This window comes from Oryctolagus cuniculus, chromosome 1 (assembly GCF_051225735.1).
Source record: "Oryctolagus cuniculus isolate XC-2025 breed Fujian yellow rabbit chromosome 1, ASM5122573v1, whole genome shotgun sequence".
Classification (NCBI taxonomy): domain Eukaryota; kingdom Metazoa; phylum Chordata; class Mammalia; order Lagomorpha; family Leporidae; genus Oryctolagus; species Oryctolagus cuniculus.
In genome coordinates this window covers 197,417,860-197,441,346 of record NC_142867.1, presented here as the reverse complement: position 1 = coordinate 197,441,346, position 23,487 = coordinate 197,417,860, and the positions used below count along the sequence as shown (strand labels likewise).

The 23,487-nt window shown below is 43.1% G+C and overlaps 1 protein-coding gene across 12 annotated transcripts in view; it reads right to left on the bottom strand.

Annotated features, from left to right (window-relative positions):
- Positions 1-23,487, bottom strand: part of UBAP1 (ubiquitin associated protein 1) — an 84,171-nt gene that overhangs the window by 16,409 nt on the left and 44,275 nt on the right. For 6 of the 12 annotated variants that reach the window (XM_089299893.1, XM_089299881.1, XM_089299877.1 and 3 more), the window contains 2 exons: positions 21,385-21,425; positions 5,694-5,818 (listed from right to left, as the gene is read on the bottom strand). In XM_089299893.1, coding sequence (XP_089156019.1) covers positions 5,694-5,818; positions 21,385-21,418 — 159 coding nt within the window. In that variant the 5' untranslated portion in view covers positions 21,419-21,425. The remainder of the gene's footprint in view (positions 1-5,693; positions 5,819-21,384; positions 21,426-23,487) is intronic. The other 6 variants (XM_089299895.1, XM_089299901.1, XM_089299908.1 and 3 more) reach the window with 1 other exon arrangement.

Below are 23,487 nucleotides of genomic sequence, written 5' to 3'. Positions count from 1 at the left end.
TCCATCTGCTGGTTCACTCCCCAAATGGCCGCAACGGCTGGAGCTGGGTGGTTCCAACCCAGGAGCCAGGAGCTTCCTCCAGATTTCCCACACGAGTACAGGGGCTTAAGGACTTGGACCATCTTTCACTGCTCTCCCAGGCCATAGCAGAGAGCTGCATTGGCAGTGGAACAGCCGGGACTCACTACAGACTTTTTTCAATAGCCTTGTGAAGTACTGTTCTCTCTATGTTATGGGGGCAACCAGAATCATAAAGCTGGTCAGCAGTGGTAGAGCCTGGATTTGAACACATGCCCATCTGACTGCAGATACTGTGCTCTTAAACCACCGTCTGCAGGTCATAATGAACAGGCTATCCTCAAAAGGCAGGAAAACTCATGTACTTATGCCTGGGGGAGGTAGGAGGCCGGGCATCGTGGTGCAGTGGGTTAAGCTGCTGCTTGAGACATCTGCACCCCATATCTGAGTGCCTAGTTCAAGTCCCAGCTACTCCACACTCTAAATCAAGCTTCCTGCAAAATTTCTGAGAGACAATAGTGATGGCCCAGATACTTGGGTTCCTGCCACCTTCATGGGGACCTGGGATGGGGTTCCAGGCTTCTGGCTTCAGCCTGACCCAGCACTGGCTGCTGTGGACATTTAGGGAGAGAACCAGAAGACAGATAATCTCTGTCAGTTTCTCTCTCTTGGGGCCAGCACTGTGGCATGGCAGGTAAAGCCACCGCCTGCAATGCTGGCATCCTGTGTGGGTGCCAGTTCAAGCTCCGGCTGTTCCACTTCCGATCCAGCTCTCTGCTATGGCCTGGGAAAACAGTAAAAGATGGCCCATGTCTTTGGGCCCCTGCACCCACATGAGAGACCCAGAAGAAGCTCCTGGCTCCTGGCTTCAGATCTGGCCGTTGCAGCCATTTAGGGATGAATCAGTGGATGGAAAACCTCTCTCTCCTCTGTCTCCCTCTCCCTCTCCCTCTCCCTCCCTCTCTCTCCCTCTCTGCTTCTGCCTCTCTGTAACTCTGCCTTCAAATAAAGAAATAAAGCTTTAAAAAAAGTTTTCCTTTCCTTTTCCTCTCTCTCCACATTTCAATTAAAAAATTTCTGTAAAACATCATTTGAAATTTTAGAAGAGAAAAAAAAAATAAAAACAATGAGAATCATCATTTGAAACAACCCGTTGTCAGGGTGCCTGGGTTTGGATCCTGACTCCAACTTCCTACAAGTGTGGACCAAAGGAGGCAGCAATGATGGTTCAAGTGAGGAGACCTGCTCTAGGCCCAGCTCTTGTGAACATTTAGAGGGTGACCCAGCAGATGGGGGAAGGGGACTTCTCTCTCTTCCTCCCTCCCTCCATGTCTCAAATACATACAGTATTTTTTTTTTAATTTAGATGTTCAAATTAAGATTTCAGATTCTCCTCATGATTCCTTAAAAAATCCCTTAAAGTACAGCTCAATTTACAAGATTTTCAACACTTAGAATTAACCTAAAGCAAAATTTACATTGGACAGGAGAAAGCAAATTTACATTTCTGCATTCATTCCAAAGCACCAGGCATAAATAATATTTGGGTGTATCAAGGTTGGAGATACATTAAAGGTTAAAAAAGGATGGGGTAGAAAAGAGGAAAGGAAAGAAGTATGCTGTGCTGAGATAAGCAATTTAGAGAAGAAACCTAGTAATGGGTCTCTGATCATCCCAAGCTTTTCAGCTTCGAACAAGAAAGAAATCTACAAAGGCAGGTCAAGAGTTAATTTACATCGGTGAGCCAGCTGTGGTGCCCAGAAAGGCTCGCGAAGGATCACGTGCCTCCTTTCCTCCACAGCACTGGGCAGAGACTGCGCTTCCAACTGGGGTGTAATACAATCTGGCAACTGGTTAGCTGCAATTAAAAATAAAAGCCATAACTAACTTCCCACTGTCTACCAACATAGATCTCTGAAGTTTTATCCAAAGAACAATTCCAAATTGCTTTCCTTTTCTAGTAAACCTTTATGAAGCTTTTTTTTTCTTTTTAAATTACCCAAGTAATGCAGAATACCTGAAACATACAAACATCTGGGGGTGGGGAGGAGCAGAAATAATAGAGTGAACAAGTAAGACCACGGTTTTTTTGTTTTGTTTTGTTCTTAAGACCACGTTTTGAGAGTACAATAATAAACACTAACAACATCTAGCATTCATGGAGTACCGGAACCAAAGTAAGCATCATAAATGCATTACACAAGCCTCCAATTCCCTGTGGTTTAGCTTTCCATGGTTTCAGTTACCTGCAGGCAACTGCAATCCTCAAATATTAAATGAAAAATTCTAGAAATGCTAAGTGTTAAGTTGTGTGGCATTCTGAGCAGTATGATTAAATCGGGCACCTCTCTCCTCCATCCCATTCAGAATGTGACTCACTCCTTTGTCCAACATCACCAGACTGTATACACTACCCTCAGCAGATCAGCTGCCTCGGTATCACAGTGCTTGTATACGGAGTTTAGTCTTACCTAGGGTCTCAGACACCCACTGTGGGAGCTGGAACCCAATTCTGGAGGATAAAGAGATTGCTATAATTTGGATGGCGTTTGTTGCCCCAAGATTTATGGTGGCAATGAAGAAGCGGTGGAACTTTCAACAGATGGGAACAAGTGGAGATTAGGCCTTTAGGAGGTATAAATGCTTTTCTTGGCCGGTGCCGCAGCTCACTAGGCTAATCCTCCGCCTGCGGCGCTGGCACCCCAGGTTCTAGTCCTGGTCAGGGCGCTGGATTCTGACCCAGTTGCTCTTCTTCCAGTCCAGCTCTCTGCTGTGGCCCAGGAGTGCAGTGGAGGATGGCCCAAGTGCTTGGGCCCTGCACCCACAGGGGAGACCAGGAGAAGCACCTGGCTCCTGGCTTCAGATCAGCGCGGTGCGCCAGCCGCAGCAGCTATTGGGAGGTGAACCAACAGAAAAGGAAGACCTTTCTCTCTCTGTCCACTCTGCCTGTCCAAAAAAAAAAAAGAAAAAGAAAAAGAAAAAGAAAAAAGCTTTTCTTGAAGGAGTACTTTCTTACTATTGAGAGAAGGCCCACAAAAATACTGTTAGAATCTGGTCTCTCCCAGTAATCTCTCATTTCCTGTCTCACCATGTATTTTTTTCTTACTCACAGCCTTGTGCATATAGCCATTTCCCTTTTGTTTTGATGTACTCAGAAGGCCACATCACCAGAGGCTAAACAAAATGGAGCTGCCCAACCTTGGACTTTCAGCCTCCAAAACTGTGAGCTAAATAAACCTATTTTCTGTACAAAATACCTAGCCTCGGGGCTGGCATTGTGGCATTACAGGTAAAGCCGCAGACTGCAATCCATACGTGGCTGCCATCCTAGAGGGGTGCCAGTTCGTGTCCTGACTGATCCACTTCCATTCCAGCTCTCTGCTAATGTGCCTGGGAAAGCGGCAGAGGATGGCCCAAGTGCTTGGGCCCCTGCACCCATGTGAGAGACTCAGATGAAGATCCTGGTTCCTGGATTCAGTCTGTCCCAGCTCCAGCCATTGCGGCAATTTGGGAAGTGAACCAGTGGAAAGTTTCTCTTGCTATCTGTCTCTCCCTTTCTCTAATTCTGACTTTCAAATAAACAAATTTTTTTAAAAAGATAAAAGAAACTAAGAAAAAGAAAAGAGGGGCCAGCACTGTGGCATAGCAGGTAAAGCCACTGCCTGCAGTGCCTGCATCCCATATGGGTACTGGTTCATGTCCTGGCTGCTCCACTTCCGATCCAGATCTCTGCTGTGGCCTGGGAAAGCAGTGGAAGATGAGTGAGTACTTGGGCCCCTGCACCCGCGTGGGAGACTTGGAAAAAGCTCCTGGCTCCTGTTTTCAGATTGGCACAGCTCCTGCCATTGCAGTCATCTGGGGAGTGAATCAGATGATGGAAGACCGATCGATCTCTCTCTTTCTCTGTCTTTCAAATAAATAAATCTTTAAAAAAAGAAAAGAAAAAATACCTAGTCTCAGGTATTTTGTTCATAGCCACACAACACAGATTAAGATGGGATTACTGTATTTTATTTAATCCATATGACAACCATAAAAGCTCATTGTTGCCATTTTAGAGTCTAAATAAGGAAATGGAGGTTTAGAGAGTTTAAGAAATCTTTACAAGATAACACAGTTATTATATGGCAACTGCAGCTAATGTGTGGGTGACACCAGACTCTGTCCTAAACCTTGACACTAAGGACCATCCCACCATATTTAATAGAAACTTTCTGTACCCAAGATGCAAAATCTGTATATGTTGTGATGAAATTTTAGATAAAAAGTTCGTATTGTAATACAAGACCAAATATGAAACAATTACAGGAAGCACCAAGCTAGCTGTATAGGGCTACCAAAGCCAAATCCCCTACTGGACACTCTAGAAAGTCAAACTTTACAGGTGCTCTATGAGCTCTATGAGGGGCTGGCTTTGTGGTGCAATGAGTTAAGCCTCTACCTGTGATGCCAGCGTCCCATATTGGAGTGCCAGTTCAAGTCCCTAATAAAACTGCTTTTCTTTTGAGGAAAAAAATATTAAATGAAGTAACTCAAGTTCTATTATGATTATTTCAAGTATACAGACTCTAGAAAGGAAAACCAATAATTGTTTTTAGAGTAACAAGGTGATGCTTAGTGAATCCCCCAGAAACAAAATTTCTTTTGCATAAAGTTCTATTTTTAAAAAATCTTAAGTCCCAGGGAAGTGTTTAGAGTATGCAGTGTACTTTCTTGGCCTTCTACCTGACTCCTGTAAACGCTAAGCACCTTGAGGACAGTGATGAAGGCATGCGTCTCTATGTTCAGGACCCAGCAAAACACAGGCAATCAGTAAGTGTGTCCTGAAGGAAGGAAGAGGCACAGCTATCTGCTCCTTCCCAGAAGTAATTCAGTGCACTTATATACAACTGAGCTTGCAAGATGAAGGGCTGAGAAAGAAGCCCTTGAGGAAATAGCATTTAAGCACAAGCCTGAGAAGAATAAACAGATTTTAACAGACAGCTTTTAGTATGGAAAGAGAACAGTCCAGGTGAAAACAGCAGCTCACGAGAAAAGGCAGGGCACAGGCATGTAATGTACACATTATGTTCAACAAACTGCTGGTTACCTGGTTTGGAGGAAATGTAGAGATGATGAGCTAAGGTTCTCTGCCATAATCTACACTAAGTTCAATGAGGACTGGTGACTTCTTGGGCATTTTTGAACTGGGATCTAACAATTGAAAACTTTAAGAATTTATTCTGGAAACAAGGTAGAAAATCCCATAAGCAAAGGGGCCAATTAAAGAGGCTACTACAACAACCCAGGTGAAAAATAAGGTATGGCTGGAGTGTGAGATAAAGCAAAGAAGAATATTATCTAACTTGAGTGGCTAAGAAGATAATGAGGACACTAACAGAGAAAGGGAACAGAGGCAAATATGCCAGTTAGACAAGCAATGAACTTCTTCCATGCAAGGTACAGAGCCCTAGGAATATACAATCTACCAGATTACACAAAGTATGTGTACATGAGTGCATAAAACATATTTATGTACATGCATGTGTGTGTGTGTGTGTGTGTGACCATGTGAGCCAGGAACCATAAGAAATATAAATAAGAGATAAGATAGGTTTTTCTATTTCACTAAACATAAAATTCTTACTTTTTAAATTTTTAAATGCACTAAACTTAAACTAAAAATCACCACTTACCTGTACTTCTCTGACAACCTGCAAACAATCAGGCAAGGAGAAGCCAATAGGTAGACCAACTTTAGCTGGTGTTTTGAATTTGTCTCCTATCTTAAATGGGACATCATCAAGGTAACTGAAAGTCCCTATAATCAAAAATAAAGTAGAAAATATCAGCAAAGAACTTTATTATCTGTTTTGCTATAATCTTTATGTCTACTGGATATGCATTAGTTTATGGTATCTGGAGACCAGAATTTACAAAAAGTTTCTCCTCTGACTGCTTACCTTCTCCTGACCCTAGATCTCTAGGGAAATCCTACATTCCTCCACTTAATCTTTGCAGAGCTGATTTTCAGTTAAATTTAGTGGCCAAACCAAAGTGCTCATGGTGGTCTAAAAGGCCTCCACACGGCCCATGACCTCTGCCCTCATCTCCTAGGAATCATCTTCTGGCGGCCCTAGCCTGCAGTGACCACTGTTCCCAACAATGACAGGTTCGATCCACCTCAAAAATTCTGTACTGGCTGTTCCCTCCAGGTGAAACGCTCCTCCCTCAGATAATCACCCGTCACCTCCTCCAAGGCTTGGCTCACATGCTGCCCCTCAGTGAGGTTCTGCCTGCCCACCCTATTACAACTCCTACCCTGTCCACATTACAGAACTCCCATACCACTATCTATCTTCTCCCCATAGCAGTTATCATCTGCTAACACAGACAACTGATTTTTTTTTAAATTACACAATTTCAAAAAGTTCATGGAAAATGCAATTAAAAGATAAGGTTTTTTAGATGCAAAAATTTTTGTAATTCATACATACTATGGGTCTTTGAAAAGTTCATGAAAAATGTGCATGGATTTCAAAATTTTTGCACCAAAATTTTATCTTTGGCTGCATTTTCCCATAAACTTTGAGGGATCATCAGGTTTACTGTTTACCTTTCCCAGTGGAATTTAAGTTCCTCTCAGATAAGCCTTTAAGTCTACCTTAATCAATGGTACATTCGCAAAATCTGTAATCTTGACTAGCACATATTAGACATTTAAAAAAATTACTAAATTGATAATAGACTTTCCACAAAAGAACATCCTTGATCAGTAATTTTCTATTTATAAAGAATCATTTTAATTAATATAAAGAATTACTCGAAATCTAAAAACAATACTACCACTAAATTCTAGAACAACATGGAAATATTTAAGCATCACAGCATTTGCTGAAAAAAGGAAAAACCAGGTAAATCACAGGAATCTGAATAGGGTAATTAGGAGACATAAGCTATACACAACTGAACTGCTTTAACCACAATAGGGGTTTTTGCTTATCATAACCGAACAATAAAGAAAGACTAAGACATGATCATCATCAGCTCACAGAGTCAGAGAAGGAGACTGCCTCTTGTATGTCACTTTCACTAGATACATACTCTTAAATGGGCTATGGTTTCTTTTCTGACAAGTTCTGGAGGTCAATTCTCCTAAGAGAAACATCATGGACCATGAAACATAGTTGATAAAAATAAATTTTACTATTTCAATATCAACAGCTAGAAAAATAAGGCTTTCTTCTGGGCCACACACTATTTTATTTTTGTGGGCAAGTACAGACGTACTACAACCAACTACAGCTCTTCATGAAGACAACTTTTTTCCTTCCAAAACCTGTTTAGATCTGAAGCCTCAGCAAAGTCAAAAACATATCTGTAATCTTGTCATCATTCCAATTTCATGAAATTAGTATTCTTTTGATACACCTGAAACACGTCATCAGGAAGAAGGGTACCATTCTCACCCTTGGGGAAGGGGACTCACTAACCTCTCGTCAGACTTAAAATAACATCTGTACTTCACATAGCTAGAAAATTAAATTTGGGCCAGTGCTGTGGCGTAGCAGGTAAAGCCACTGCCTGCAGTGCTGGCATCCCATATGCTGGTTTGAGTCCCGGCTGCTCCACTTCTGATCCAGCTCTCTGCTATGGCCTGGGAAAGCAGCAGAAGATGGCCCAAGTCTTTGGGCCCCTGTACTCATGTAGGAGACCTGGAAGAAGCTCCTGGCTTCCAATCGGCCCAACTCTGGCAGTTGTAGCCATTTGGGGAGTGAACCAGCAGATGAAAGACCTCTTTCTCTCTCTCTCTCCCTGAAACTCTGCCTCTCAAATAAATAAATAAAATGTTAAAAAAATTAAATCCACAACTGTGTTCATATTTTTCTGGGGCATAACCATAATTATTAACAACCTATGAAATTTTCCAAGTGTTGTCATACTTTTTATATGTGGTGTTTTCTCAGCTGGTAAAGCCTATCACAATCTTACCCATTCTTACTTAGGTAGTTATAGTCATTAAGAATAAACTCAAGGGGCCGACACTGTGGCTCACTTGGTTAATCCTACGCCTGTGGCACCGGCATCCCACGTAAGCACCGGATTCTAGTCCTGGTTGCTCCTCTTCCAGTCCAGCTCTCTGCTGTGGCCCAGGAGGACAGTGGAGGATGGACCAAGTGCTTGGGCCCTGCACCCACATGGGAGACCAGGAGGCGGCACCTGGCTCCTGGCTTTGGATCAGCACAGTGACTGCCGTGGCGGCCACTTGGGGAGTGAACCAGCAGAGGGAGGACCTTTCTCTCTGTCTCTCTATCTCATTGTCTAAAACTCTACCTGTCAAATAAATAAAAAATAAATAAATAGAATAAACTCAAGGGGCCAGCATTGTAGGTTAAGCCACCAACTACAACGCCAAGTCTCATGTCTCACGTGGGCATGGGTTTGTGTCCTAGCTGCTCCATTTCCATTCTAACGCCTGCTAATGCACCTGGTAAAGTAGCAGAATATGGCCCAAGTACGTGGGCCCCTGCCACCCACATAGGAGACCTGGTCTTCAGGCTGGCCAGATCTCTCTCTCTCTCTGGCCAGATCTCTCTCTTTCTCTCTCTCTCTCTCTGGCCAGATCTCTCTCTCTCTCTCTCTTCTTTCTCTGTAATTCTGCCTGTCAAATACATAAATAAATCTTAAAAAAAAAAAAAAAAAAAGAGGAGGAACAAATGAAACACCTAGCACACACCACCACCTGAAAACTTAGTAGGACGCAACGTGACAGTTTCTTTCCTTGTCTTCACCTAGGGCAGAGGAGGGGAACATCTGTGACACAGCCTGCAAAATCATTTAGACTGGTCCTGCCAACGCAACCACAGGCTAGGTTCAAAATTCAATACAACTATAGCAGCCTAGTTTTTCAGTTGGTAATTTTGTACAGCCCACAAATAATGTTATAAATATCTGAATGGACCTTGGCAGAAAAAGGTTTCTCACCCCTGCCTACAGACTGAGCCAGAATTTGAGCATCCCTTAATGTTTCAATCTGTATCTCCCAACTCAGCATGATGTCTTAAGATTTGTTCGTCAATGAATAACAAATACACAATTCTATGCTCCTTCTGTATTCAACTCGCACCTCTACTCCAACTTATATTTAATTAATACTTAACTAAAATTCAAAATTATTTACTTGGGGATGGTGCTGTGGTGTAGCAGGTAAAGCCACACCTGCATTGCTGGCATTCCCATATGGATGCCGGTTCAAGTCCCAGCTGCTCCGTTTCCAATCCAGCTCTCTGCTATGGCCCAGGGAAAGCAGTGAAAGATGGCCCTCCTCTCTCTGCCTTCCTTCTCTAACTCTTTGAAATAAATAAAATAAATCTTTAAAAAAAAAGAAATATGGTCCAAGTCCCTGAACCCCTGCACCTGCGTGGGAGACCTGGAAGAAGCTCCTGGCTCCTGGCTTCAAGTCAGCACAGCTCCAACCCTTGTGGTCATTTGGGGAGTGAACCAGCAGATGGAAGACCTCTTTCTCTTTCTCTCTCTCTCTCTCTGCCTCTGCCGTTGTAACTCTGCCTTTCAAATAAACAAATCTTTAAAAAAAAATTTACTAAAAATGGCAAAGCTAATCATGAAAATGTTTTAACAAGGCACTCCTATGAAATATAAGCACATGTCTAAGATACTGGACAAAGGCACACAACTGTGCCTAGTGCCTAGAGAGAAATACCAGGAGCTATTGGAGCTTGCCAACAAAACTTTTGGTTATAACAGATCCTCTGGCACTTACAAAATACTAAAATGATTAAAGGAAAGTTCTTTTTAAAGAATTTTTGCCCATTTTCTATGAAAATAAATGCTCAAATATTACTGAAAAAAAAAACTCCTATTTTGGCTAGTGCCCTTATAAAATAGAAGCAAAACTGGAATTTGAGCATTATCCAAGATTTAGTAGAAAGATTTATAGTTAACAATCACAAAATTAAAACCTTTTAATAAAAACACTCTTTAAATGAGCTAATTATATGATACACATTAGAAAAATCCATTCTGTAACACTAATAAACACATATGACACAAAAATATAAAAAAACCTATCCACATTACTACTACTTAATTTTCCTTAAAAGAACAGTTTTGTTGCAGATCAGTGAGGTTGTTGAGAGGGGTACTATCCACGAAAGTAGTATGATAAAGATATCTAAGACAAATGAGCATATCCTTCATGAAAGTTGTTTGGTTCTCTTGCCTTTCAGTTAGGAACTATGACAGTGTGATACACACAGACTTTTGGCTTAGGAACAGACAAGATCAAGTAAAACAACTTTAAATAACTGCTTTCTTCCTTTCATTAGCACCAACTACAAGTACCTACTCCAAAAAAGCAGCTACCTTTCACTAACAAAGTTAATGAAAAGGTGATTTAGTACATCCCTAAGCTTCCACGGTCTTAAATCTTTAAAGCTCTGTTAACAGAGAATGAGCACACAATTGTGTGATTACTGGGAGGAGATGGGGAGTTAGGACAAAAAGGTATTCAAAGAGATGCAAGCAGGCATTGCTGGTAAAGCTGCCACCTTCAACCTCAGCATCTCATATGAGCACTGGTTTGAGTCCCAGCTGATCCACTTCAATCCAGCTCTCTGCTATGGCCTGGGAAAGCAATAAGATGGCTTAAGTCCTTGGGCTCTGGCACCCGCGTGGGAGACCAGGAAGAAGCTCCTGACTCCTGATTTTGGATCTGCCCAGCTCCAGCCATTGTGGCCATTTGCAGAGTGAACCAGCAGATGGAAGACCTCTCTCTCTTTCTACCTTTCAAATAAATAAATAAATCTTAAAAAAAAAAAAAAGATATCAACTTGTTTCTCTTATCATTTTTTAAACAAATTCAATTAACCACATGGTCCAGAAAATTAAGCACTGTAGCTTTTCTGATTCACCCCAAATACTTTTTAGTTTCAGTCACTGTACCTGAAATTTCTGTAAAATGAGCCCATTTTCCCAAGTTCCATTTAGAAAAAAAGACAGTTAAGTGCAGCTCTGATGACTCTGGCCTTGACCTGAAGTTCTGCACACATCACACTGGCTCAAGCCACAGTGAAAGAGAATGGCCGAATGTATAATTTATAATGACTCAGGATAAATTCTGGGAAGATGTCACCCTGCTTGATTTCTTTCTAAATTGCTGGTATGTTTACGATCCTGAGACCCTGCCTGTTTTCCGGGGGGGTGGGGGGGGTGGCGGTACAATTAATCCCAGGTAGAGGGAGAAAGTCCTAATAGAGGAAGCAACTGGATTATGTTTATTTCAGGTTTAAGGTGATTCAAAATTGAGGTTTTTAGGGTAAAAAAAAAAAAAAGAAGAAGATCAAACTTAAAATTAGCAGAATAGATGCAATTCTATGATTGTTAATCACTGTCTTAAAGCCACAAGTCAGGTAACACTCTGAAAAATTACAAATATATAAACATCTGTCCTAAGATATGAAGTCAAAAGAAAATGTTACTCACAGACTAACAACCCACAAAATCAGCTTTTTGATATACAATGTGTGGCATTCAATAAAAAAGTGTAAGATACACAAATCAAAAAAATGCAATCCATCATCAAGAGAAGAGCCACCAGACCCAAACCAAGCGATTGCCAAGATACTGTAATTATCAGACAAGACAGCTGTCATAAATTTATTAAATTTCATAAATTTGCTAAATAATCTAATGAAAAGATAGATTTGTGAACAGATGGGGAATTTCAGCAGAGATAGGAATACAAAGAGATAAATGGAAAGGTTGGAAGTGAAAAACGCATTAACACAGAAGAAAAATTTTGATGACTAATAAGCCAGTCTATGCTAATCTGAAGACAAGGCTGAGCAGAGGAAATACTCTTAAGAACATGAAATTAGGTGGAAAAATTAAACTGAAACAGAAAGAGAAAAAAAATTTTTTTAATTGCATCAGACAGGGCTGGCACTGTGGCACAGCAGGTTAAAGCCCTGGCCTGAAGCGCCAGCATCCCATATGGATACCGGTTCTAGTCCCGGCTGCTCCACTTCTGATCCAGCTCTCTGCTATGGCCTGGGAAAGCAGTAAAAGATGCCCCAAGTGCTTGGGCCCCTGTACCGACGTGCCAGACTTGGAAGAAGCTCCTGGCTCCTGGCTTTGGATTGGCTCAGTTCCAGCCATTGAGGCCATCTGGGGAGTGAACCAGCAGATGGAAGACCTCTCTCTATCTCTATCTCTTTGTAACTCTGTCTTTTAAAAAAAAAAAAAAAAAATTGGAACAGAAGTAGGAGATTTCTGGAACAATATCAAACAGCCTACTATATGTGACCGGAATCTCAAAAGGAGAAAAGAGTAAAGAATGGGGCAGAAAAAATATGAGAAAAGATAATGGCTGAGAATATCAACTTGTAGATCCAAGAAATTTAGCTAAGCCCTATACGGGTAAATGTGTAGAAAATCATACCAAGGAATGTCGAAAACAAAAGATAAAGTTTGGTGGAATGGTAAGATGTCACATGGGATACTTGCATCCCATATCAGAGTGCCAGTTCCAGTCCTGGCTACTCTGCTTCCCAGCAGATGATGGCTCAAGTACTGGAATTCCTGACACCCACATGCAAACCTGGGTGAAGTTCCTAGCTTCTGACTGCAGCCTGACTCCTATCCGGCTATTGCAGCTACATAGGGAGCAAACCAGAACATGGAAGATGTTTTGTCCCTCTGTCATTCAAATAAATAAATCTTTTAAAAAAAAAAAGATGTCACCTAGGGATGGGTTGGCATTGGGGCATGGAGGTTTAAGCTTCCACTTGGGAAACCCACATTCCACACTACGGTGCCTAGTTCGAGTCCCAGTTATCCCACAATTCAATCCAGTTTCCTGTGGAAGGAGTTTCTGGCTCCACACTTTGGCCTGGCCCACCTGGGACACTGTATCCCATCTGTAACCCCTCCTGGGTTCCAGCCCTGCCTCCACTTCCCATTCCAACTTCCTGCTAATGCACACCCTGGGAGGTAGCAGGTGATAGCTCAAGTAGTTGCATTCCTGCCACCCATATGGGAAGCCTGAACTGAGTTACAGACTCCTGGCTGTGGCCTGGCCTGGCCCCAGCCACTGCAAGCATTTGAGGAATAAACTAGCAGATGGAAGATCTCTGTCTCTACCTCTCTCCCTTTCAAATAGAATGAAAAATAAATAATTTATTTGGGGAGGTGGGAGGAGGTAGGCATTGAGGCTCAAAGGGTTAAGCAACTGCTTGGTACACCAGCATCCCATACTGGAGTGCCAATTCACATCCCAGCTACCTGGCTTCTAAAAGAGCTTCCTGCTATTTCATTCTGGGTGGTAGCAGATCATTATCTCAAGTGCTTGAGCCCCTGCCGCTCACATGGTAGACCCACATGGAGTTGAGTTACTGGCTCTTAGCTTCCTCCTGACCCACCCTGGTTGTTGTGGGCAGTTGGGGGGTGAACTGGTGGACAGAGAATCAATCTCAGGGCCGGCACTGCAGGTATAGCCACAGCCTGTAGTGCCGGCATCCCATATGGGCGCTGGTTCAACTCCCAGCTGCCCCACTTCCAATCCAGCTCTCAGCTATGGCCTGGGAAAGCAGTGGAAGATGGCCCGAGTCCTTGGGCCCCTGCACCTACATGAGAGACCCGAAAAAGGCTCCTGGCTCCTGGTTTTGGATTAGCCCAGCTCCAGCTGTTGTGGCCACTTGAGGAGTGAACCAGCAGATAGACTTCTCTCTTCCTCTGCCTCTCTGTAACTCTGCTTTCAAATACATAAATAAATAAATCTTTTAAAAAAAAATCAATCTCTCTGCCTTTCAATTAAATGAAAATAAAATGTGATAAATAAATAAATCTTGGGGGGGATGATACATTACAAATAGAATAATGATTAGAAAGATGATGACTTTTCTCCAAAGCAATTACAGATCAATTTTAAAAACATTTTAAAACAACATGCCTTTTTCTATCACTCCACAGGAAAATGAAACAAGAGCAGAATTAACCTCTCTAGAAATTAGCCAACTGGTCACAAACTGGTTAGCTTAGCTTAAAAGGAGGTGACAAAGTTTCAGTAATACAAAGTAAGTTCTGGTATCTACTACACAGTACAGCACCTACAGCTAACAATACTGTACTGTGGGGACCAGCACTGTGGCTCAGGCAGGTTAAAGCCCTGGCCTGCACCACTGGCATCCCATATGGGCGCTGTTCAAGTCCTGGCTGCTCCACTTCTGATCCAGCTCTCTGCTAATGCGCCTGGGAAAGCAGCAGAGGATGGCTCAAGTCCTTGGGCCCCTGTACTCATGTGGGAGACCCAGAAGATCCTGGCTCCTGGCTTCAGATCAGCTCTGCTCCAGTCATCACGGCCATTGGGGAGTCAACCAGTGGAAGGAAGACTTCTGTCTCTACCTCTCTCTATAACTCAAATTCTCTACCTCTCTCTATAACTCCTGTCATTCCCTAAATAAAATAAATCTTAAAACAAAAAAAAAATACTGTACCATATTTTCATACTTAAAATTACTAAAAAGGTAGATTTCAGTTAAGCATTTTTAAGCCAAAAGAGAAAAAGAATAAAAGAAAGAAACAGTATAGTGTCCAGTGGTGTGTCCCTGGCCCAGCCATTGTAGCCATTTGGACAGTGAAACAGAAGATGAAGATCTCTCTCTCCCTTCTCTTTGCTGCTCTTTCAAATAAATAAATAAATCTTAAAAGGGGAGAAAAAAAAAAAAAGGAAAAAAGAAAAACCACACAATACAGTTGGCTCTTCATAACCATGAATTTCACATCAGTGGATTCAACAAAAGACTAAAACTATTTGGGAGAAAAAATGATGTCTCTATTAAACACGTATGCTTTTCTTGTCATTCCCTAAACAATATAACATAACATTTGTAATATATCAGGTACTATAAATAATCTACAAATGATTTAAAGCATATGGAAGGATATATAGAGGCTACATGCAAGTACTATGCATTTCATACAAGGAATATGAGCATCCAGGAAATATGGCATTCACAATGAATCATGGAATCAGTTCTCCTAATAGGTAACAAGAGATAACTATAATAATAAAGGTAGCAGAGAAACTGATGTGTGATGGGTAGTTTTATGCTTTGATGGTGGTAATAGTCTCATGAATATATATTTATCCTCAAATTAACAAGATGTATACTTTAAACATATTTAGCTATTTATATATCAGTAATATCTCAATAAAGTGGTTATAAAATGGGGAGAGAAGCGCACAGAAGGCTGGGGCACAGCAGATTAAGCCACCACTTGAAATAGTCCTGACTGTTCTTCTGACCCTGTTCCCTGCTAATGCTCCTGAGAAGCAGTAGATAATGGATCAAGTATTTGAGTTCCTGCCCCACCCATATGGGAGACCCAGATGGAGTTCCAGGCTCCTGGCTTTGGCCTAGCCCAGCCCTGGCTGTTATGGCCATTTCTTGAGTGAACACGCAAAGAGAAGATCTCTATCATTCTGCCTTTCAAATATATAAATCTTTAAAAATAATACAGAAGTTCAGTTTATTAAGTCCTATTACTGAGCCCTATTTTTTCCTAAACTATAATCTCAAGGCATTTTTACTAAAAGAGTGATTTATTTGGTTAAACATTTTTTTAAAAAATCCTTTAAAAGGTACTTCTAGAGAATAATCCTTTTTTGGATGAAACAAAAATGAGTTAAAAATTAAAGACAATCAAGGTTTATGTTGTGGTACAGTGGGTTGAGCTGCTGCTTGAAATGTTCGTAATACACAGCAGAGTGCCACTTCAAGTCCTGACTACTCCATTTCCAACTAGATCCCCGCTAATGCACCCTGGGAGGAACAGGATGATGGCTCAAGTGCTTGGCCTCCACCACCCACATGAGAGACCCAGAAAGAGCTCCAGGCTCTAGGCTTCAGCCTGGCACAGCCCTAGCTACTGTTGGCAGCTAGACAGTGAACCAGCAGATGGAAGGTGCCCCCCATCTGCCTTTCAAGTAGATGAGAAAAAAAAGAGGGGAAGAGTAGAAAGTACAAGGCTCCTAGGCTCTTGATCTAACCTGAGCCAATGGTTTGTACTTTATACAATGTACGGACAATATCTCAAAAAGTCTTCAAAAAATAAAACTCTGGGGCCAGCACCATGGCTCACTTGGTTAATGCTCTGCCTTGGCAGGCGCTGTGGCTCACTTGGCTAATCTTCCGCCTGCAGTGCCAGCACCTGGGTTCTAGTCCCAGATGGGGCGCCGGATTCTGTCCCAGTTGCTCCTCTTCCAGTCCAGCTCTCTGCTGTGGCCCGGGAGTGCAGTGAGGATGACCCAAGTGCTTGGGCCCTGCACCTGCATGGGAGACCAGGAGGAAGCACGTGGCTCCTGGGTTTGGATCGGCGCAGCGCGCCAACCATAGCAGCCATTTGGGGAGTGAACCAACGGAAGGGAGACCTTTCTCTCTCTCTCTCACTGTCTAATTATGCCTGTCCAAAAAAAAAAAAAGTCCTCTGCCTGTGGCACCGGCATCCCATACTGGTGCCAGTTCTAGTCCCGGTTGCTCTTCTTCCAGTCCAGCTCTCTGCTATGGCCTGGGAAAGCAATAGAAGACGGCCCAAGTCCTTGGGCCCCTGCACATGCGTGGGAAACCTGGAAGAAGCTCCTGGCTCCTGGCTTCCGATGAGCGCAGCTCCGGCTGTTACAGCCAATTGGGAAGGGAAGTATTGGATGGAAGACCTCTCTCTCTCTCTCTCTGCCTCTCCTCTGTGTAACTTTCAAACAAAAATAAATAAATCTTAAAAAAAAAAAAAAACTTGAAAATAAATCAAATCTAGTAAAAAAAAAAAGCACAAGACCTAGTCAACTCTAAATATTTAGAAAAAAGGGAATTTTAATATTCCAGTCATGACAGTAATTATTATTTCCTTGTCTACACCCTAGTGCCCTAGAAAAATTACAGCCATACCCACTAATCCTACAAAGAACTAGTCAAATAATACCTAATTTTGGGTAAACCAATCATCTACAGGCTCATTAAACTATGCCATCAGATTCCTTTGACCAAAAGCTACAAAAACTCTAGCTGTGTGATGGCGAACCAATTAAAATGAAGTATCAGGTAGCAAGTAGCATGAAAACTAGGATGGCCACTTGCAGTTCTGTGTATTCTACAGTAATAGACCAAGAATGCAAATTTATGAACAAATAAAAATGGAGCACAGTCACAGGAAAGCAGTGACAAAAAGCTAAGCAGATTCCTAAAAAATGGAAGGAGTAGGGGCTGGCGCCGTGGCACAGTAGGTTAATCCTCTGCCTGCGGTGGTGGCTCTAGTCCCGGCTGCTTCTCTTCCAATTCAGCTCTCTGCTGTGGCCTGGGAAAGCAGTGGAAGATGGCCCAAGTCCTTGGGCCCCTGCACCCACATGGGAGACCAGGCTCCTGGCTTCAGATCGGCTCAGCTCTAGCCGTTGCGGCCATTTGGGGAATGAACCAGCGTAATGGAGACCTTTCTCTCTATCTCTCCCTCTCACTGTATCTCTACCTCTCAAATAAATAAATAAAATCTTTCAAAAAAAAAAAAATGGAAGGAGTAATATCCATAGTTTCTTCGATCTCTAATTTCAGCACTGTAAGACCACATTGAACTTAATTTCCTATGCTCAGGTGACTATGAGATGCCTGTTAAATATTTTCCACCTGGGGCAGGCATTTAATTTAGCAGTGGAAATATTTGCATCCCCTATCAGAGAACATCAGTTCAATACCCAGCTCTGGCTCCTGACTATGCAGACCCGGGGAGGCAGAAGTAATGTCTCAAGAAATTGGGTTCTAGCAGATAGAAGACCTCTCTTTCTGTCTCTGCCTGTCATTCTGCCTTTCAAATAAATAAATCTTAAAAAAAAAAAAAAAATTGGGTTCCTGCCACCCATGTTGGAGACCTGGATTGTGTTCCCAGCTCCTGGCTAAGCCATTGTGGACATTTGGGGAGTGAACCAGCAAATGGGAACTCTTTCTTCCTTCTTTTCAAATAAATACTTTTAGAAATTCCCCATAGTCCCTTATGTTTATTCCTTAAACTATCGGATATCTAAAAAATATAATTCTCTCCTCTAAAAACCCAACTAAAGCTACTGAAATCTAACCAGGGACTACATACTTAGAGCCCTACTGAAGCAACAGCAGCATGAGGAAATAAAAAAAAAATCTCTCTCAAACTTTACTCAGCTTCAAAATTTACTTAAATAATTTTGGTTAGAAATTTAAGGAGGGCCCGGTGCCTAAACTCACTTGGTTAATCCTCTGCCTGTGGCACCGTCATCCCATATGGGCGCCGGGTTCTAGTCCCGGTTGCTCCTCTTCCAATCCAACTCTCTGCCGAGGCCCAGGAAGGCAGTGGAGGATGGCCCAAGTGCTTGGGCTCCTGCACCTGCATGGGAGACCAGGAGGAAGCACCTGGCTCCTGGCTTCGGATTAGGGTAGTTCTGGCCGTAGCGGCCATTTGGGGAGTGAACCAATGGAAGGAAGACCTTTCTCTCTCTCTCTCACTGTCTAACTCTGTCAAATAAATTAAAAAAAAAAAAGGAATTAAGGGAGATGGAAGACGTTCTTTAGAAGAAAAAACAGACACCTTAGAGTCTCCTCTCTAGACTGTTCAGCTGGAACACATAACCTGAGGCCTAAATTATTTTCAAACCAATCAAAAAGACTGGATTCAAAGTTTCAAGATAGGTTTATCTTGGGGCCCAATGCTGTGGCTGCAGTGCCAGCACGCCATATGGACACTGGTTTGAGTCTTGGCTGCTCCACTTCCAATCCAGCTCTCTGCTATCATCTGGGAAAGCAGTGGAAGATGGCCCAAGTCCCCGGACTCCTGCATCCACGTGGGAGACCCGGAAGAGGCTCCTGGCTTCAGATAGGCACAGCCCTAGTAGTTGCAGCCAACTAGGGAATGAACCAAAAGATGGAAGACCTCTCTCTTTCTCTCCTCTTTTCTGTAACTCTGACTTTCAAATAAATAAATAAATCTTTTAAAAATATATAGGTTTATGCCGGCGCCGCGGCTCACTAGGCTAATCCTCATTGCAGCGCCGGCACACCGGGTTCTAGTCCCGGTCGGGGCGCCGGATTCTGTCCCGGTTGCCCCTCTTCCAGGCCAGCTCTCTGCTGTGACCAGGGACTGCAGTGGAGGATGGCCCAAGTCCTTGGGCCCTGCACCCCATGGGAGACCAGGAGAAGTACCTGGCTCCTGCCATTGGATCAGCGCAGTGCGCCGGAAGCAGTGCGCCAGCCGCGGCAGCCAGTGGAAGGTGAACCAAGGGCAAAGGAAGACCTTTCTCTCTGTCTCTCTCTCTCACTGTCCACTCTGCCTGTCAAAAAAAATATATATATATAATATATATATATATATAAACCTATATATATACATAGGTTTATCTTTTGAAATAAGATTTTAACTTCAACTTTTTAATTTTTGCTAGTTTCTCTCCAGAGGCCTTTCCTGTGTCCTTGGCTCTGTGCTTTCTCTTCCCTTGAAAAAATAATCCAGAGGTAACTTCAGATCTGCCTCTCTGCTAGTATTCAGAAACTCTGAAAGAGTCCTGTAATATTTCTTAATAACAGGAGCTAGCTTACCTGGAAGATCTGCTGCCTGACCTGTTAGGGAACGCTAACTCCAGAGTCTGAATGACTTAATTCCCAAATGTTTTAAAACAAAATATAGGCAGATTATATATGTAAGTATATGTAAAATGGCACTGAGAATGTAAATGCTGTTGCAGAAAACACAGAAGTCAAGTTGAAACCACAGTGGCTGCAGGTGTACTACCTGACCCAGTTGAGTGATGCTGTCAAGCAATCAATAACTGAAAAGAGCTCGAAACACATGCTATCTGCTGGGCAGTCAGGTAAGTCATTCTTTTTTTGTTTAAGATTTATTTATTTGAAAGGCAGAACTACAGAGAAAGAGAGAGGGAGAGATCTTCTATCCATTGGTTCATTCCCCAGATGGCAGCAATGGCCAAGGCTGGGCCAAGCCGATGCCAGGAGACTGGAACTCCAGCTAGTCACCCATGTGGATGCAGGAGCCCAAGTACTTGGGCCATCTTCCACCACTCTTCCACACATTAGCAGAGAGCTGGATCAAAAATGGAGCAGCCCACACAGCACGCCAGCATTGCAGACAGCAGCTTAACCAGCTGTACCATAACACCAGCCCCGGAGCAACTTTTCTTTTCAAATGCAAAACTGTAACTACTATTACTGATAATGCTCTAATATATTTATAGACTTTTAGAAAAATTACTTCCGGGGGCCAACGTTGTGGCACAGCAGGTTAACACCCTAGCCTGAAACGCCGGCATCCCATACGAGCGCCCGTTCGAGACCCAGCTGCTCTACTTCCGATCCAGCTCTCTGCTATGGCCTGAGAAAGCAGTAGTAGAAGATGGCCCAAGTCTTTGAGCCCCTGCACATGTGTGGGAGACCCAGAAGAAGCTCCTAGCTCCTGGCTTCGGAGTGGCACAGCTCCAGCTGTTGCGGCCAATTGGGGAGTGAACCAGCAGATAGAAGACCTCTCTCTCTCTGCCTCTCCTCTCTCTGTGTAACTCTGATTTTCAAATAAATAAATAAATCTTTAAAAAAATTACTTCCTGGCCAGCGCCGCGGCTCACCAGGCTAATCCTCCGCCTTGCGGCGCCGGCACACCGGGTTCTAGTCCCGGTCGGGGCACCAGATTCTGTCCCAGTTGCCCCTCTTCCAGGCCAGCTCTCTGCTGTGGCCAGGGACTGCAGTGGAGTATGGCCCAAGTCCTTGGGAGACCAAGAGAAGCACCTGGCTCCTGCCATCGGATCAGCGCGGTGCGCCGGCCACAGCGCGCTGGCCGCAGCGGCCATTGGAGGGTGAACCAACGGCAAAGAAAGACCTTTCTCTCTGTCTCTCTCTCTCTCACTGTCCACTCTGCCTGTCCAAAAAAAAAAAAAAAATTACTTCCTTTGTGGAGTAGGGACTAAACCCGAATATTACAAAGCATTACCTAAAGTGTTACAATTTTCACACCACGCTAGAAAAAGAGCTATGACCAAGGAACAGGAAAGGAATGATGGACTTCCTCAAAACACTCCTAAACAACAACAGAAGCAGATAGTCCCTTTAATCTACCCTTAGTAATTTCAGTTACAATAACCAGACTCTACAGCTTATCTATTTTAACAAATACTTCAAGATTAAAATTATCTAAAGATCTCTGGATGTATATGCTACATTGCTGTACAACTTTACTTTTTTCAAACTATTCATTTAAAGAGACAAAAAGCAGCACTTACTTAAAACTACGCTAAGTGATTTCAAACTCTGATAAATTCAAAACTTAACTCACAATATCTAACAGTGCACTTACCATGAATATCTGCACCCAACTTCTTAGAAGCCATTTAGAACCTGGAAGAAAAAAAGAAAAGAAAGTTTGTATAGGTGCATGATACCATGAGGAGGTAAAAACGAACAATTACAAGAAAATTCAGACTACAAAAAAGAAACTAGGGGCCAATGCTGTGGCACAGCGGGTAAAGCTGCCACCTCCAGTGCCAGCATCCCATATGGGTGCTGGTTCGAGACCTGGCTGTTCCACTTCCAATCTGGCTCTCTGCTGTGGCCTGGGAAAGCAGTAAAGGATGGATCAAGTCCTTGGGCCCCTGCACCCACGTGGGAGACCCAGAAAAAGCTCCTGGCTCGGGACTGGCACAGCTCCGGCCACTGCGGCCATTTGGGGAGTGAACCAGCAGATGGAAGGTATCTTTCTCTCTCTCTCGTTCTCCTTCTCCTCTCTGTGAAACTCTTTCAAATAAATGAATATGAAAGAAAGAAAGAAAGAAAGAAAGAAAGAAAGAAAGAAAGAAAGAAAGAAAGAAAGAAAGAAAGAAAGAAAGAAAGAAAGAAAGAAAGAAAGAAAGAAAGAAAGAAAGGAGGGAGGGAGGGAAAAGAAAGAAAGAAAAGAAAAGAAAAGAAAAGAAAAGAAAAAGAAAGAAAGAAAAAGAAAGAACGAACGAACGAACGAACGAACAAAAGAAAGAACCAGAACATCAGAGGTTTCAGGAATGATATAGCCCTCAGTCACTTTTTTTTTTTTTTTGGACAGGCAGAGCGGACAGAGACAGAGACAGAGAGAGGTCTTCCTTTTTCTGTTGGTTCACCCCCCAAATGGCCGCTACCACCAGCACGCTGTGCCGATCCAAAGCCAGGAGCCAGGTGCTTCCTCCTGGTCTCCCATGCGAGTGCAGGGCCCAAGCACTTGGGCCATCATTCACTGCCTTCCTGGGCCACAGCAGAGAGCTGGACTGGAAGAGGAGCAACCGGGACAGAAGCTGGCGCCCCAACCAGGACTAGAACCCGGGGTGCAGGCGCCACAGGTGGAGGACTAGCCAAGTGAGCCATGGCACCAGCCATTCACTTATTTTTTAAAAATGTTTATTTTCATCTGCATGAAAAGCAGAATGACAGAGAGGGAGGGAGAAAGGGGGAGAGAGAGACAGAGAGAGAGGCTTTCCATCAATCCACTGGTTCACTCCACTAATAGCCCCAACAGCCAGGTCTGGGCCAGGCTAAAGTCAACAGTCAGCACCTCCAACCTGGTCTCTTCCATAGGTGGCAAGGGCCCAAGTATCTGGGTCATCTTCTGCCTTCCTAGGTGCATCAGCAAGATGCTGGATAGGAAGTAAGTAGCTGGGTCTCGAACCGGCACCAGCTATGGGATGCCGCCATCACAAGCAGCAGTTTAACCCACTGCACCACAATGTTGGCCCCACTTCTCTTAATGTTCCCAAAACAGGCAGAATGTGGCGGGGGGGCCTGGGGGTAGAAATTGATGTTTTTAAATAAAATAAGTCTTTCTGAAATCTGCATGCTCTAGGGTAAAAAAATTGGAAAAGCATACTAGCCACTAAACAATTTATATGCTAATACCAAAAAAAAAAGTGTATCTTCCTGATATAAACTACAAATATTCCAATTCCAATACCAGGGTAAGAAAAAGATATCACTTTATTCACTTAAACAAATATAGATCTGGATAACGATAGCTGTTAAGATTTAAATCTCTGAGAGCCAGTTCGAGTGTCCTGGGTCCTCCTCTTCTGATCCAGCTTCCTGCTAAAGGGCCTGGGAAAGCAGAGGCGGATGACCCAAGTGGTTGGGCCCTTGCACCCACGTGGGAGACCCAGAAGAAGCTCCTGGCTCATGGCTTCAAATCGGCCCAGCTCCAGCCACTGAGGCCATTTGTGGAGTGAACCAGCAGTTGGAAGATTCTCTCACTCCCCACACTCTTCCCCCAATTCTGCCTTTCAAACGACTCCACCTCCTTTAAAACATCTAACAGTATTATTGAACGATTCCGCTTTTTCTAATTTTAGTGTGATATGTATACGAACATTGTTTGGTGTATATACTTTTTAAAAGACTGAAGTATAGTTTACTTACATACTAGTAAAATTTCCCTTTTTACTTT